The sequence below is a fragment of the Erinaceus europaeus genome, chromosome 21 (assembly GCF_950295315.1).
Source record: "Erinaceus europaeus chromosome 21, mEriEur2.1, whole genome shotgun sequence".
Classification (NCBI taxonomy): Eukaryota; Metazoa; Chordata; class Mammalia; order Eulipotyphla; family Erinaceidae; genus Erinaceus; species Erinaceus europaeus.
In genome coordinates this window covers 2,002,681-2,018,459 of record NC_080182.1, presented here as the reverse complement: position 1 = coordinate 2,018,459, position 15,779 = coordinate 2,002,681, and the positions used below count along the sequence as shown (strand labels likewise).

The window sequence follows — 15,779 nt, the reverse complement described above, 5'->3', positions numbered from 1 at the left end:
CCCCACCATACTTCTTAAAGTATGTTCTATGAGCCATCTTTCCCAGAGTCACTTAGGATGCTTGCTAGAGAAACAGTCTCCATTGCTGTGGCCCAGAGATGTTACTCTTACACAATTTGGATGGTTCTGATTGGAGATCCATTGCAAGGATGTATTTGAAACTTATGTCAATATAAAAGAGATGTGATTAAGGGTGAAGGGACATCATTTTAATACGTCAAGCCAATGAATTTAGTAAGGGGCCATTTTTCTCTTCATTTTAAGATGAAAAAGCAGGGAAGAAAATTTTCCATTTCCTTCCAGTCCAAAAATCTGGAGATGATTTTGACCTTGGCATATTCTCTGAACTTTGTAGTGTCACTGAATTCAGGCTGCTGTGAATATTCTCCTCCCGTTTTAAAAACTGGTTCTAAGTGCTTTTATTAACTATAACAGTGGATTCATTTTTGACAAACCAGAGCCTCTTAGGATTTAAAACTTTCTAATGGCAATCAAAGACAAAAGTCTAGACTCTGTATTTCCCTTGTTCTTTAAGGCCTTGACATTTCAGAGTCAATCCTGTCTTAGCTAACTGGGCTGGGGCTGGGGAGGAGATGCCATTTAATCCACCCATTGGTACATTTTGGATTACTGATTTTTAGACCCTTAGAAGCTAACACCAAGGCTTTCATTGTGACTTTCAAGGGGCGGTATGAGTGAAAGAAAGCATTTTCTATCCGTAGCATAGATTTAGGGCAGCATTAATATTAGTTTGGGTTAGAGTCAATATTCTTTTCATTAAAGTTGTTTTAGCAGTAAAAGTCATCATTAAATATTTCTCAAAGACAAAGTTAAGAAGACAGATTGTGCCCACAGATATTGTAATAAGAACTTCTTAAACCGAAGTGTGACATTTCATCAATAACATTTGATTTTTTTTCACTTGGAAGATGGTTTAGAGAAAGTAATAAATGTTCTTCATATTGCTGAGCTGAAGTCAGATGTCGAGAATAAAAATTATATTTCTTTGTTATATAAAAGCATAATATGTCATGTCTTACTCTTTGAATGCTTATCTTCCTTAATTAAGTTCTAAGAAAATAGTCTGTAGAGTATTAAAGAACAAAGTAAAGAAAAAAACAAATAGCTTCTCTTGGAGATAAATATGCACAAAGAAAAATTTGTAGGGGGAATAACTGGTTGAAGATGAGACCCAGCTGACTGATTAATTTAATCTTTTGGTGCTCAGTCTTCTTAATGATTGAACATACTCCTTGCTTCATATTGTACTAAGAAGCCATTTATGTCATCTTATGGTTCTACTCCGAGCACAGGGAGGAGTGTGTGTATCTTCTTTTGACGTTTCACTTTGAGGGCTAAGATTGACTGTCTCCCCCTCCCACACCCCCGCCCCCAGTAGGTTCAATACAGATATATTTTATTTAGTCATAGAAATGATGCACACACTTCATACTGATGCACAGGAAACAGGCAAGCAACTTCTACTCATTGTTTGAAGAGAGAGTGAAAGAAGATGACTGTCAGAAATGTCACCCAGAAAGTGCACTCCCACTTAGCAAGTGACTCGCTCACTCACAAGGACATCAATGCCAAGGCTGGTACAGATATGCAGAGATTGCGCTTCTTCTAGCTAACACGTTTAAAAATGACCGTGGAAAATGAAAAATAGCATTGTAGGTAGGTGATGAGCTCTTGAATGGCATGCCATCTTAATGCACACTTGAATTTCTCCAAATTCCATTGTTATTACAGTCGAACCAGACATTTACTAGAGACAAGTGTGTTTATTATGAGTTACCAAAAGTAAAAACAAGACAACTTCAGGCTGAAGTAGGCAGTTGCGCTGGTATTTCTTTGAGACAAGTTTTTCCTTTTCTGTTTTCCTCCTATTTCCCTTCTCTCTTTTCCTTCTTTCCCTTCTTTTTTCACTTCTCATGCAGAAAGGGGATGGCAACATCTGGTTAGTTATTTTTCTGTAGTAGATGTTTTTTTTTTTATTTAAGAAAGGATTAATTAACAAATCCATAGGGAAGGAGGGCTACAACTCCACACAATTCCCGCCACCCAGTCTCCATTCCCCCCCCCCCCTGACAGCTTTCCCATTCTCTATCCCATGGACCCAGGGTCGTTGTGGGATGCAGAAGGCGGAAGGTCTGGCTTCTGTCATTGCTTCCCCGCTGAACATGGGCGTTGACTGGTCGGTCCATACTCCCAGTCTGCCTCTCTCTTTCCCTAGTAGGGTGTGTCTCTGGGGAAGCTGAGCTCCAGGACACATTGGTGGAGTCTTCAATCCAGGGAAGCCTGGTGTAGTAGATCTTTTAACACATCTGGAAAATGTGAATAGGATATGGTGTGTGTATGTGAGTGTGTGTGAGTGTGTGAGTGTGTGTGAGTGTGTGTGAGTGTGAGTGTGAGTGTGTGTGTGTGTGAGTGTGAGTGTATGTGTGTGAGTGTGTGAGTGTGTGTGTGTGAGTGTGTGTGTGAGTGAGTGTGTGTGAGTGTGTGTGTGTGAGTGTGTGTGAGTGTGTGTATGTGTGTGAGTGTGTGAGAGTGTGAGTGTGTGTGTGTGTGAGTGTGTGTGTGTGTGTGTGTGTGTGTAAGAGAAATTTGTTCGGGGGTAAATACCATAATGGTTATGCAAAGAGACTCTCATGCCTGAGGCTCCAAAGTCCAAGGTTCAATTCTCCACACCACCTAAACAGTGCTCTGGTAAAAAATAAATAAGTGGTCCGGGAGGTGGTGAAGCGATAAAGCTTTGGACTCTCAAGCATGAGGTCCCAAGTTCGATCCCTGGCAGCACATGTGCCAGAGTGATGTCTGGTTCTCTCTCTCTTCGTATCTTTCTTATAAACAAATATAATCTTTAAGTAAATAAAATAATAATAACAATAATGATTAAGTTTTTCAGAACTCTTTTTCTTTGATAGAAAAGCAGAACTAGGATTCAGAAAATATGTGCCTTTGCAGTTCACTTTCCATCTGCAGGGGCTATGCGTCCGTATCACAAGGTGTTGTAATAATCTCTTGTCAGAACATGTTTGTGCAACTTACAGAAACATGACAGTACAACTTGCACAAGCCAACAAAAGTTTGGCAAACACTAGGATTAAAAAGGAGAAGGGGACAGGTTCAAGCCCCCAGCCCCCAACCCCCACCTGCAGTGGGGAAGCTCTACCAGCAGTGGGGCAGTGCTGCAGGTGTCTTTCTCTTGCCCTTTCTGTCTCCTCTTCCACTCAATTTCTATCTCAATCGGCAAGAGAGAGAGAGAGAGAGAGAGAGAGAGAGAGAGGGTATTAAAATGACCACAGGGGGAGTCGGGCTGTAGCGCAGCGGGTTAAACGCAGGTGGCGCAAAGCACAAGGACCGGCATAAGGATCCCGGTTCGAACCCCGGCTCCCCACCTGCAGGGGAGTCGCTTCACAGGCGGTGAAGCAGGTCTGCAGGTGTCTATCTTTCTCTCCTCCTCTCTGTCTTCCCCTCCTCTCTCCATTTCTCTCTGTCCTATCCAACAACAACAACAATAAAACAACAAGGGCAACAAAAAGGGACTAAATAAAATAAATATTAAAAAAATAAAAATTAAAAAAAATAAAATGACCACAGGGAATGTTGTACTTGTTATGCAGGTTTCCAAGCCCCATCAATAACCCTGGTGGCAATAAAAAATAAAGTAAAAGGAGAAGGGAAATAAAGGCACATTTGGAGAAAAAGAAGAAAACAATGTTATGTTATTAAGGAGCCAACTCTTGGATTTCACAATGATTTTGAATGTCAACAAGCTTTGATCTTGGCCCAGAAAGTCCAGCAGGACACAGACGAGGTTGCAAGTCAAATGTTTGATGTGCTGCTTTTGACCTGTGGTGCCCTGTGTGGGAGGAGAAGAAATGCTGGGCAAATATTTGCTCATTGCTGAAAGGCAATTTAAAAATGCATCGCAAATGAATTATTTGACCTCATGCTGTTTGATTAGAGGCCATTTACCTCGGATTGGTTGGTTACCTAAAAAGGCCTTTCCTCTGCCACAAACAGCCTGAGTAGCCCAGTAGTTTATTGTCCGACTCTTCTGCTCATGGCCTCTCTCCTGCTCTTCATGGGCTTCCAGCAAAACAAACAAACAAACACCAGCATAACTATATCTAACTCAGCCTTTCCTCCAGAGAAATTCTTCCCCAATTGTCTTTTATTGTAAATGGGAGTAGGCATGGGGGTCTACTAGAAGAATTTCACAGTTCGTGTTTTCAACTGTATGGTATTGAAAATACTAACATGAACATAATCAGAGAGTGTCTTTTTTAAAATTTCTTTTTTGGGTGATTAATGTTTTACATTCGACAGCAAATACAATAGTTTGTACATGCATAACATTTCCCAGTTTCCCATATAACAGTACAACCCCCACTAGGTCCTCTGTCATCCTTTTTGGACCTGTATTCCCCCCCCCCCCACCCCAGAGTCTTTCGCTTTGGTGCGATACGCCAATTCCAGTCCAGCTTCTACTTGTGTTTTCTCTTCTGACAGTGTCTTCTATCAGACACTGGCAGGCAGTTACAGATACCTGTTATTCATAATCATTGTTTGGCACCAGCTCTTTTTTAAAAAAAATTTATTTTCCCTTTTGTTGCCCTTGTTGTTTTTTATTGTTGTTGCTGTTATTATTGTTGTTGTTGTTGTTGTCATTGTTGGATAGGACAGAGAGAGGAGGGGACGACAGAGAGGGGGAGAGAAAGACAGACACCTGCCGACCTGCTTCACCGCTTGTGAAGCGACTCCCCTGCAGGGGGGGAGCCACAGCTCAAACTGGGATCCTTAGATTTGAACCGGGATCCTCCAGCCGGTCCTTGTGCTTCGTGCCATGTGCGCCTAACCCGCAGCGCTACCGCCAGACCCCCCCCCCCCAGTTATTCTTCTTTTACCTACCTCAGTACTGAGTGGCGGGAAAGAGATAAACTGGATGTTTACATCATGGGCTTTGAACCCACATAAGTCCACACTTACTGTCTCCATGAGAGTTTTGCTTACATTGTTAAGAAAAGGGTAGCAGGGCCAGGCGGTGACACACCTGGTTAAGCATACACGTCACAGGGCTCAGGGATCTGGGTTCAAGCACCTGACCCCTACCTACAGGGGGAAGCTTTATGAGTGGTGAAGTAGGGTTGCAGATGTCTCTGTCTCTTCCCCTTTCTACCTCTCACTCCCTTCTCAATTTCTGTGCTCTCCTAGTCTTCACTTTTCTAGGATAAACAGTGACTGCTATGAATCATTAGCTTCTGTGAATAGAGTTTGATTTAATGTTTTTATATAATTGAAGTAACATTGCATTATAGCATCATAGGTATAAAGTTCTGAACTAAAAAAAAATGAATTATTTTTGCTATTTTGTTTCAGGGTCGAGATCTAGACTATAAAATTCAGGAATATAAAGAAGCTGGAAAAACTTTTTCAGAAAATCAAATAATAGAATGGTTTATCCAGCTGTTGTTGGGAGTTGACTATATGCATGAAAGGTATGTTCATTTGTGATTGAGAAACAGGGTTGTTTTGCTTATTAGTGATTTAGTATTAATCTAAAAAATCATGAGATAACAGAGGTATAATTTCACACCACTCCCACCACCAGAGTTCTGTGTCCGTGTTCCCTCCATTGGAAATTGCAGTAGTTCTCCCAAGATCACAGATAATAGATTGACTAATATATATATATATATATATATATATATATATATATATTTGCCCTTTTTTTCCTGTGGTCCTGCCTTCTCTTTTTTATAAATCACAGCCACACCTATTACTACATCCAGATGTCCTTTCTTTGTTCCTCTCTGTCTCTGGGTGCTGATGGAATTGGAGTCAGAGCACTCTGCTTATCTTCATCTAATACTTCTCCCCTTCTGGGAGTATAGCTCAAAGTTCTATGGGGTGAAGAAGGTAGAAGTTTTGGCTTCTGTAATTGCTTCTGCACTGAACATGGGTGTTGGCAAATGGATTCACACCCCCCAGCCTGGTTCTGTCTTTCCCTGATGAGATAGGGCTTTGGAGAAGTGAGGTTCTAGGACACAGTGGTCAGATCATCTGCCCCGGGAAGTTAGGATGGAATCCTAGTAGCACCTACAACTTGGATGGCTGAAAGACAGTAAGATACAAAGCAGGACAAAATGTTTAGTGAACAGGAACCAAAAAGTAGGAAGATAGCAGATGAAACTAGGCTTCTTCATGTGGGAAGAAGCTAGGAAGTTGGAGCCAGGCAGTCGCACACCGGGTGAAGAGCACATAGTGCCAAGTGCAAGGATCCCAGTTTGAGCCCCCAGCTCCCCACCTGCAGGGGCGTCGCTTCACAGGTGGTGAGGCACATCCGTAGTTGTCTGTCTTTCTCTCCCCACCTCTGTCTTCCCCTCCCCTCTCAACTTCTCTGTCCTATCCAAATAAATAAATAAATAAATAAATAAGAAATAGCCACAGGAGCAGTGGATTCGTAGTGTGGGCTCCAAGCCCCAGCAATAAAGAGGCAAAAAAAAAAAAAAAAAAAAGAAGCTAGGAAGTCTATTTTAAGTTTGTGCCAAGGGGACCATAACTTTAGGAATTTTTGCCTAAGCTTAGACTAAAAATTTGTTTGGGAAGATGGTGTTAGAGTTGAGAATAGGGCTAGAAAACTGGATTAGAGGAGAGGAGAGAATAGCTTCCAAATTTGAAGTATATAAATACAATTAACTGTTTACCCCATCAATCTGACCTAGTGCTATATATATACATATATTATTTAGCACAAAAGCCTGTGTGACTTCTGAGTCTCTGTCTGTCTGAGCTTGCAGTTCATGGTCACAATGGGCAACATTTTAGGTTGCACTCATTTTAGGACCAGGAAACAGGATTCTTTAAAAAAACATTTATTCCCCTTTGTTGCCCTTGTTGTAGTTACTATTGTTCTTGTTATAGATGTCGTTGTTGGATAGGACAGAGAGAAATGGAGAGAGGGGGAAGACAGAGAGGGGGAGAGAAAGATAGACACCTGCAGACCTACTTAACCACCTGTGAAGCGACTCCCCTGCAGGTGGGGAGCCGGGGGCTCGAACCAGGATCCTTAAGCTGGTCTTTGCACTTTGCGCCACGTGCACTTAACCCACTGCGTTACCACCCAACTCCCCAACAGGACTGTTTTTAACAGGTGTAAACCTGAAATATGAATTTGGAAGGGTGGGTGGAATGGCAAGACAGCAAGTCCAGAAAGTAAAGAACTATAGTTAAGTACCTACAATGTGTTTTTTCACAAGAAATGTGCTGAATATCTAGAGATTTACCTTAATTGCTTTCTTTGTTGTTGTTATTCTAGAAATCAAGCTGACCTTGAGTGTAAGATAAAAGCTTTTATTTTATTATTTTTTCTATTTATTTATTTATTCCCTTTAGTTGTCCTTGTTGTTTTATTGTTGTAGTTACTATTGATGTCGTTGTTGTTGGATAGGACAGAGAGAAATGGAGAGAGGAGGGGAAGACAGAGAGGGGGAGAGAAAGATAGACACCCGCAGACCTGCTTCACCGCCTGTGAAGCCACTCCCCTGCAGGTGAGGAGCTGGGGACTTGAACCCCGGGATCCTTTTGCTGGTCCTTGTGCTTTGCGCCACCTGCACTTAACCCGCTGCATTACTGTCCGACTCCCAGATAAAAAGTTTTATTAAAGACATTCTCCAATGTTTGAGGAGGTCCTGTGAATCACAAGTGATTCTTAGACACCTCTGGTATGGAATGAATTATTGTTTCCCAGAGCAGGCTTGAGCTGTAAATACACTTGCATGCTATACACAAATTGTGAGATTGCCTTGAAATGTGTCAGTGCACATTTAGTTGTGATCACACTGAGATGAACTGAGTTATAGAGGCAGTTCCTGACCTCAGACAGAGAAGTACTTAGGCCCAAAGTCAATTTTGACATGAAATATATGACCAAGAATGTCCAAGTATATTTTGAGCTCACTTGTCTATATGATTTGAATTTCTAGCCCTTTCCTCAAGAAATGTATCAAAAAAAAAAAAAACTTTCTAGTATCTTTTTTACAGGTCCAAAGCAAAAAACTTTAGATTTAAAATGTTCTGTGAACTCATAAAATCAGATGAGATGTGAAGGATGGGAGGTAGCTCACCACTAGATCTATAAAGTAGAGTGCATGCTTTACATGAGGACGTGGGTTCAAGCCTCTAGTCACCACACAGGAGCACTTGTGTAAGGGGAACTTAAGGAACAGTATAGCAGTGCTGTGGTGTTCCTGTTCTCTGTGCTTTGCTCTGTCTCTCTCTCTCTCTCTTCTCCCTCTCACTCTTTCTCTTCCTCTCAGTGTCTCAACTGCTATCAAAAATTTTTTAAAAGGGAGTTGGCAATAGAATCATGCAAAAAAGTATATACATATATTTGCATGAGTACATTTGAAAAGATGAGCATATCAAGGAAAATAAAAGTAGACTTCATGGTGGCGCACCTGGTTGAGTGCACATGTTACAGAAGTAGATATTATGAGGCATCCATGCCAGCTTTTATTCATGAGAGGCCAAACATGCAGTAGCAGCATTCTTTGTTTGACGAAAGCATAAATGTGCAGAGGACGCCAGTGTCTGGCTATCCACAGATGATAGCTTAAACATGTCATTTGATAGGATAAAAGGTAATCGGATTACTCTGTGCTTTGCCATGTATCTTCTGGAATATTTGTTTGATGATACAGATAGCCACAGATTTACTGAGAATTCACAACAATTTTTGAGTGATGTCAAACTAGTCTTAAGAGATGATAAAAGACTGTCAAATCATCCCTTAATAAACTGCTGAGAGTATTGCACCAAAGTAAAAGACTCTGGGGTGGGTGGAGGGGGAGAATACAGGTCCAAAAAGGATGATAGAGGACCTAGCGGGGGTTGTATTGTTATATGGAAAACTGGCAAATGTTATGCATGTAGAAACTACTGTATTTATTTATTGTCAAAAGTAAGACATTAATTACCCAATAAAGAAATAAAAAAGAACAACAATAATACAAGGCCAACAAAAGGGAAAATAAATAAATATTAACAAAAATTAAAAAAAAATAAAATAAACTGCCTAAAGCTATTACCTTTAGAACTTCTGTATACAGTTTTTTATTTTCTTTCTTTCTTCCTTTCTTCCTTTCTTTTTTGTAACTGGAGCACTACTCACCATGGCTCTTGCCTATGGCGGTGCAGGGGATTAAATCTGGTACTCTTGGAGCCTCAGGCATGAGAGTCTGCATAACCAATATACTATCTACTTCCTGCCCTGCAGTTATTTCTTTACTGTCCCCTAGAATATTTTTAGTATGTATGTAAGGAAATAAACACACATAAAGATACCAGCATTGGTGTTCTATGAGCCAAATGTAAAACTAATATCTGACTGATTTAGGAACTCAGATTTTTGACACATTCACATCTGCTTAGTTAACATAGATAACTTTAGGTCTGGCAAGATAGCTCACCTGGGTAGTACACCTGCTTGTTGTATCATGCCTATGACCCAGGTTCAAGCTGTCTTGAACTGTGCTGTCTCCCCTCCCCTCATGGAAAACCCCGAAGCAACCAAATTCCACGATTACCTGCCAAAGCATTCCTGTGGAAGGAGAGAGTTGAATGAGGAAGACTAGTTTTTTTTAAGTACTTTTTTTTTTTTTACTAGTGATTTAATAATGACTGACAAGATTGTAGGAGAAGATGGGTACAATTCTATACAATTCCCACTACCAGAGTTCCATATCCCATCCCCTCCATTGGAAATTTCCCTGTTCTTTATCCCTCTGGGGTCATGGACCAAAGATCTCTATGGGGTGCAGAAGGCAGAGGTCTGGCTTTTCTGATTGCTTCTCCATTGGACATGGGCATTGGCAGGTCAATCCCTACCCTAGCCGATCCCTATATTTTCCTGATGAGGGAGGACTCTGCGGTGGTGAGGTTCCAGGACTCATTGCTTTGGTCATTTGCCCAGAGAAGTCAGGTTGGTATCATGGTAGCATCTGCAACTTGGTGGTTGAAAGGTGATAAGATATAAAGTAGTACAAGTTGTTTAATAATCAGGAAACTTAAGGTAAAAAATTAGCCAATTTGGGGTCTTCATGTTGGAAGAAATTAGGAAGTCTCTTTTAGGTATATTCCAAGGGGCCCATGACTTGTTAATTTTGCCTGAGCTGACAGCTAACATACAGGTGGGCTAGGAGTATTGTCTGGGAAGATGGTGCTAGAGTTGAGAATAAAACTAGAAAGCTGGGTTAGGGCTCAAAACACAATAAAATTGTTCTATTGAAATCACTGAAACTACATTACTAATCTTTCAGTTAAATGTTCCTCTGATTTAAAAAACTTGCTTTAAAACTTCTTTTTTCTCAAGGAAGCTAGAATATTGTACTTTCTTATGTTTTACACACTGAAAATTGTACCAGTGGGAGTGTGTATATATGTTTGAATCATTAATATAGCTCTTCAGAAATGTCCCTCTACAAATGCACATAAGTATTATTTATATACTAGGATTTACAATTTTTATATTTCCCACAAAATTGTGTAAGCTTCCCCCCCCTTTTTCATAGGAGGATACTTCATCGAGACTTGAAATCCAAGAATATTTTTCTGAAAAACAACCTGCTTAAAATAGGTAAGATTTAAAATATACACATATTTAGAAAATATGGAAGAGTATACTGTACATGTTAAGTACATAAAATTGAGTATGTGGTACCTAAAGTATTAGGAGTTACCATTAGATTAGTTTGACTTCTGAATGTTTTGTTTTTGCTGGTTAGGGCCAAAAAATAATGCAATTATTCTGTTTCTGATCTCAGTATACAAAATGAAATAAAAAATGCTATATAATTGGTAGACTCAAAATACTTCCTAGATTTTTTTTCTTTGTTCAAATTCAAAGTGGTTATTCCATGCCAGGCTTTTTTCCAGTGCTGACTATACTTACTTTACCAATCTGATTAACTATTAAAGGTTTCCCCTCTTATTTGATCACAAGCAGTTATTACAAGTAATTAAAATGTTGATATAAAAGCTTTCGTAACCTTTAGCTCTTCAGAACTGTACACACACTGATCACACTGGATGACTAGACGTCTTGGTGGCTGATTTTAGAGAAGGAAAGTATAAAAGGCATGCTGTTATCTAGAAGCTGATAGTCATATTCTATAGACAAGTTTTCAGGTCTTTGATTACTTTTTCTTCTTTATGGTACATTGAAAACAAACTCTTAGAAGAAATTCAAAATTATTATACTCAGCCCTTCCAGAATCATTCTGTTTGATGTTATTCAGACTTTGAACTTTGTTTGTTTCAAGTTGCTGGTTCTCCACAATTCCAGAAATAAGAAATTTTAGCTTATATAATTCACTTTCCTGGTTCAAAGTTTTCTTTCTTTCTATATCTTCTAAGGCTCTTGTTTTTAAAAACTATTATCCATTAGCATTGTGTGATTTAAAATATATCACTTTTCTTTTAAACATGGCACGAATTATTACACATTAGCTTGGCTAAATCAGATGCTCTGCTGTTAATTTCCAGGATAATTTTTCATTGTCTCAAAGTTTTCATAAAAGCTAATTATCATTTCAAGGGGATTTTGGCGTTTCTCGGCTCCTAATGGGATCCTGTGACCTAGCCACGACTCTGACTGGAACTCCCTACTATATGAGTCCAGAGGCTCTGCAACACCAAGGCTACAATACCAAGTCAGACATCTGGTGAGTGCGCAGGGGCTAGTCCCGGCGACAGCGTCACCTGGCACTTGTGTGCAAGCTCATTCGCTCACTGCAGCACATCCTTTGTCTCTTTGAAGTGGATCAGTCTGCCAGAATAATAAAAGAAGGTCTTTAGATCGAGAATTTAATCTGTTCTATTAAATGTACACCAGAGATTTTCTAGCCACAGATTAAAGGGTTGCCTTGGATTTTTAAAAAATCTTTTTTTTTGTTTTTAAATTTTTTATTTATAAAAAGGAAACATCGACAGAACCATAGGATAGGAGGGGTACAGCTTCGCACAATTCCCACCACCAGACCTCTGTGTCCCATCCTCTCCGCAGGTATTTTTTTAAATCTTAATTGAACTACAAGGCAGAATCCTTTTTTAAAATTTATTTAAATATATTTTCTTTATTTTTGATTGGTGGTTTCATATTGGTTTACAAGATCATAAGATTACAGGGGTAGAGTTCCACACCATATCCATCATCAAAATTCTGTGCCACCCCCCCCAAACACACTGGTCCCCAGTGAAAACCACCAGAGTCCTCCTATCTCTAATCTTAGAGATAATTTGGCTCCATCGTCTCCTCTCTCCCTCTCCCCCCTTCTCCCTCCCCTTCCTCCCCCCACTCCATCCTCTTCCCTTCCCTTGCCTATCTCCTCCTTCTCCCCACCCTCAGCTCCTCCTTTTCCTTCGCCTCCTCTCTTCTCCTCAAACTCATGTTTCAATTCTCTAGATTCCACATATAAGAAAAACCATCTTGGGGGGTCGGGTGGTAGTAAAGTGGGTTAAGCGCACATGGTGCAAGGGTGGGCCTAAGGATGCGGGTTCGAGCCCCGGCTCCCCACCTGCAGGGGGGTTGCTTCACGGGTGGTGAAGGAGGTCTGCAGGTGTCTGTCTTTCTCTCCCCCTCTCTGTCTTCCCTTCTCTCTCCATTTCTCTCTGTCGTGTCCAGCATCCATGGCAACAATACAATAATGACAACAACAAGGGCAACAAAAAAAAAAAATGCCCTCCGGGAGCAGTGGATTCATGGTGCTGGCACTGAGCCCCAGGGATAACCCTGGAGGCAAAAAGAAAAGAAAGAGAAAAAAGAATAAGAAAAACCAACCATCTTGTACCTTCCTATTACTTAACTAAGCATAGTCACCTCAAGCTCCATCCATTTGGTCCCAGAGAGCACAGTATCATCTTCTTGGATTGTAGGTTAGTATTCCATTGAATCTATGTTACAAGTGGAGATTCTTAATGTGTCATAAGCATTACATATTGATAGGTGTCTGCTAGTCTATTGTAATCCTAATGTTGTGCTTTATTTTAAAGTTAATTTTCACCTCTTTGGGAGAAGACATAGCTTTTGTTTATTTTTTCTTCTAATTATTTCAGCGACATTTTACTAGATAGTATCTTTAACAATAAGCTTAAGCAGAGACATTTCCAGGTTTTCAGTAGCAGATAGATTCAATGTCTGTTTCTTTGAGCATTATCCCTGGGGAATTTCTCCTTTTTCACCCAGGAACGAGCTCAAATCTCAGCATCTCAGAACTGAGCAGTATGGAAGTTGTATTCCACTGTTAATAATAGACACTCGGGAAAATCTATTTTTTTCTCTGAAGAGGAATCTAAAACAATAGTTGGTATGTTGAAAGTTGGAAGGGCAATCTAGCTGAGAACTTGTTAATTGAGTGAATTACGTCATTCTGAGCTTTCAGAGATGAGCTGTGTGAAAGACTGTGACCAGTTTATTCTTCCAAAGAGGATAAAGCAGAAAATTACCCTTCCTCCAGTGAAGGAAAAGGAAATGCAATAGGAGATTATGCGTAGGAGTTTTCCCAAGGCCCACTACTCCTGTTCTTGTGTTAGTGCTTCTAGAGTGAGAGACAACACTTACACTTCTGTGAAGGAAGCCTGCAGTCCATTCCCATCCAGACTGCTCCTTTAGTTCACTCTTCATGATTATTCACTTCTGAGTTCTTCATGGAGATTTGTATCAGAAGCTTGCTCTACCCTGGTGATCTTTTCCAACTCACCTCCCATCTCTCCTCCTTACCATCTCCTCCTTACCATCTCCAAGTAAGCAAAAATATAACAGGTAAGAAACAACTACACAAAGGTATATTTAGAGGAATGAGTTTTTTAAACATCCTGTTTTACTGGACATTTACTGTTTGTCCATACTGAGCAGAAGCTTTTAGAGGGTGCAATCGAAAGTTCAGGATTCCTGCCCTTGGAAGAAATCTTCTGGCTTTTTTTTTTTTTTTTGAGTACCTATTTCCAGTTTGAAGAAAATCAGTCTTGGACTTTAGATAGACTTTAAATTACATACTTACATCTCTCTTCACTGTTACCTAGGTTCAAATATGTACTTTCTTCGTGATTTAAAAATTATATGGTGACCTGGGAGCTGGCACAGTGAATAAGGTGTTGGACTCTCAATCATGAGGTCCTGAAATAAGTCCCCTCCCCACCATCTCATATGTCTCCAATACTCTAGTTTGTCCTCTCTCTCTTTCTCTCTCTCTCTCTCTACACACACACACACACACACACACACACACACACACACACACACACATACATCCCTACTCTCTATCATTAATAAATAAATCTTTAAATAATCAGATAAACTACATGGTATCACAGAAGGATATTACAGCATTTCATATGAATTAAAAATAGATTGGACACACAAGACAGCTCATTTGGCTAGTGTGGTCGCTTTGCCATGCACATGACTGACCATACAAAAGGAAGCTTTATTTCTCTCTCTGACTTTGTCTCTTTCTATCCACATTAAAAAAAAAAAAAAAAAAGTCATGAGTCGGGCTGTAGTGCAGCAGGTTAAGCGCATGTGGTGCAGAGCGTAAGGATCCCAGTTTGAGCCCCGGGTGCCCCACCTGCAGGGGAGTCGCTTCACAGGTGGTGAAGCAGGTCTGCAGGTGTCTGTCTTTCTCTCCCCCTCTCTGTCTTTCCCTCCTCTCTCCATTTCTCTCTGTCCTGTCCAACAACAGCAGCAGCAATAACAACAACAATAAAAAAAAATCAAGGGCAACAAAAGGGAATAAATAAATATTTTAAATAAATAAAAAGTCATCCTGGAGCAGTGAAGCCCCAGTAATTACAAAAAAAAGAAAAAGAGAGAAGCAAAAAAGGAAGGAAGAAAAAAGGGAAAGAGAAAAAAGGACTAAGTCAGTTTCTGAAATGTACCATTTAAGTCTTTGGAATTTCATCTAACAAGAAAGCTGACTCCTTTTTAAAAAGATTTATTTATTTATTTATTCCCTTCTGTTGCCCTTGTTGTTTTATTGTTGTAGTTATTCTTGTTGTCATTGTTGTTGGACAGGACAGAGAGAAATGGAGAGAGGAGGGGAAGACAGAGAGGAGGAGAGAAAGACAGACACCTGCAGACCTGCTTCACCGCCTGTGAAGCGACTCCCCTGCAGGTGGGGAGCCGGGGTTCGAACCGGGATCCTTACACCGGTCCTTGGTCCTTGTGCTTTGTGCCACCTGCGCTGAACCCACTGCGCTACTGCCTGACTCCCAACTGACTCCTTTTTTATCAGGTCTCTACATCTGCTCACCAAGTCAGGTAGAGAAAAGCTGATAAAGCAGAACTCACAGAGAGAAGAGTACTGCACTAAGTCTTTGTCCTAGTTGTGCCAGGGGCAGGTCGAAAACTGCTCCTAATATCGCATGAGTTATAGGTCTGCCAAACAGTATTGTTATTGTATTTTTGCTTACAAAAGAGCATTATATGTAATTTTGTAAATCAATATTAAATCACTAAAAAAAAAAAGAAACAAAAAAGCCTTATATTCAGGGAAAACTTTAAAAAGCCTAAACTTTCTAAATTTAAAATGCAAGAATATATGTGTGATCTTTATAAATAGAAATAATATAAATATAAATATATATATATACATACTACAGGGATTATTAGCTATTCAGCAAGTATAACCTACAGATTTATCACCATCCTGACCCCAAATAATCAAATTACTATGAATTTAATAATTACCTTGGCTCTATCTGAATCAGAACAGGCT

General features: G+C 40.1%; 1 protein-coding gene across 1 annotated transcript in view; it reads left to right on the top strand.

Moving 5' to 3' along the window:
- NEK11 (NIMA related kinase 11) overlaps nt 1-15,779 on the top strand; it is a 377,347-nt gene that overhangs the window by 68,605 nt on the left and 292,963 nt on the right. The window contains exons 3-5 of the mRNA XM_060180272.1: nt 5,386-5,504; nt 10,578-10,642; nt 11,603-11,729. Coding sequence (XP_060036255.1) covers nt 5,386-5,504; nt 10,578-10,642; nt 11,603-11,729 — 311 coding nt within the window. The remainder of the gene's footprint in view (nt 1-5,385; nt 5,505-10,577; nt 10,643-11,602; nt 11,730-15,779) is intronic.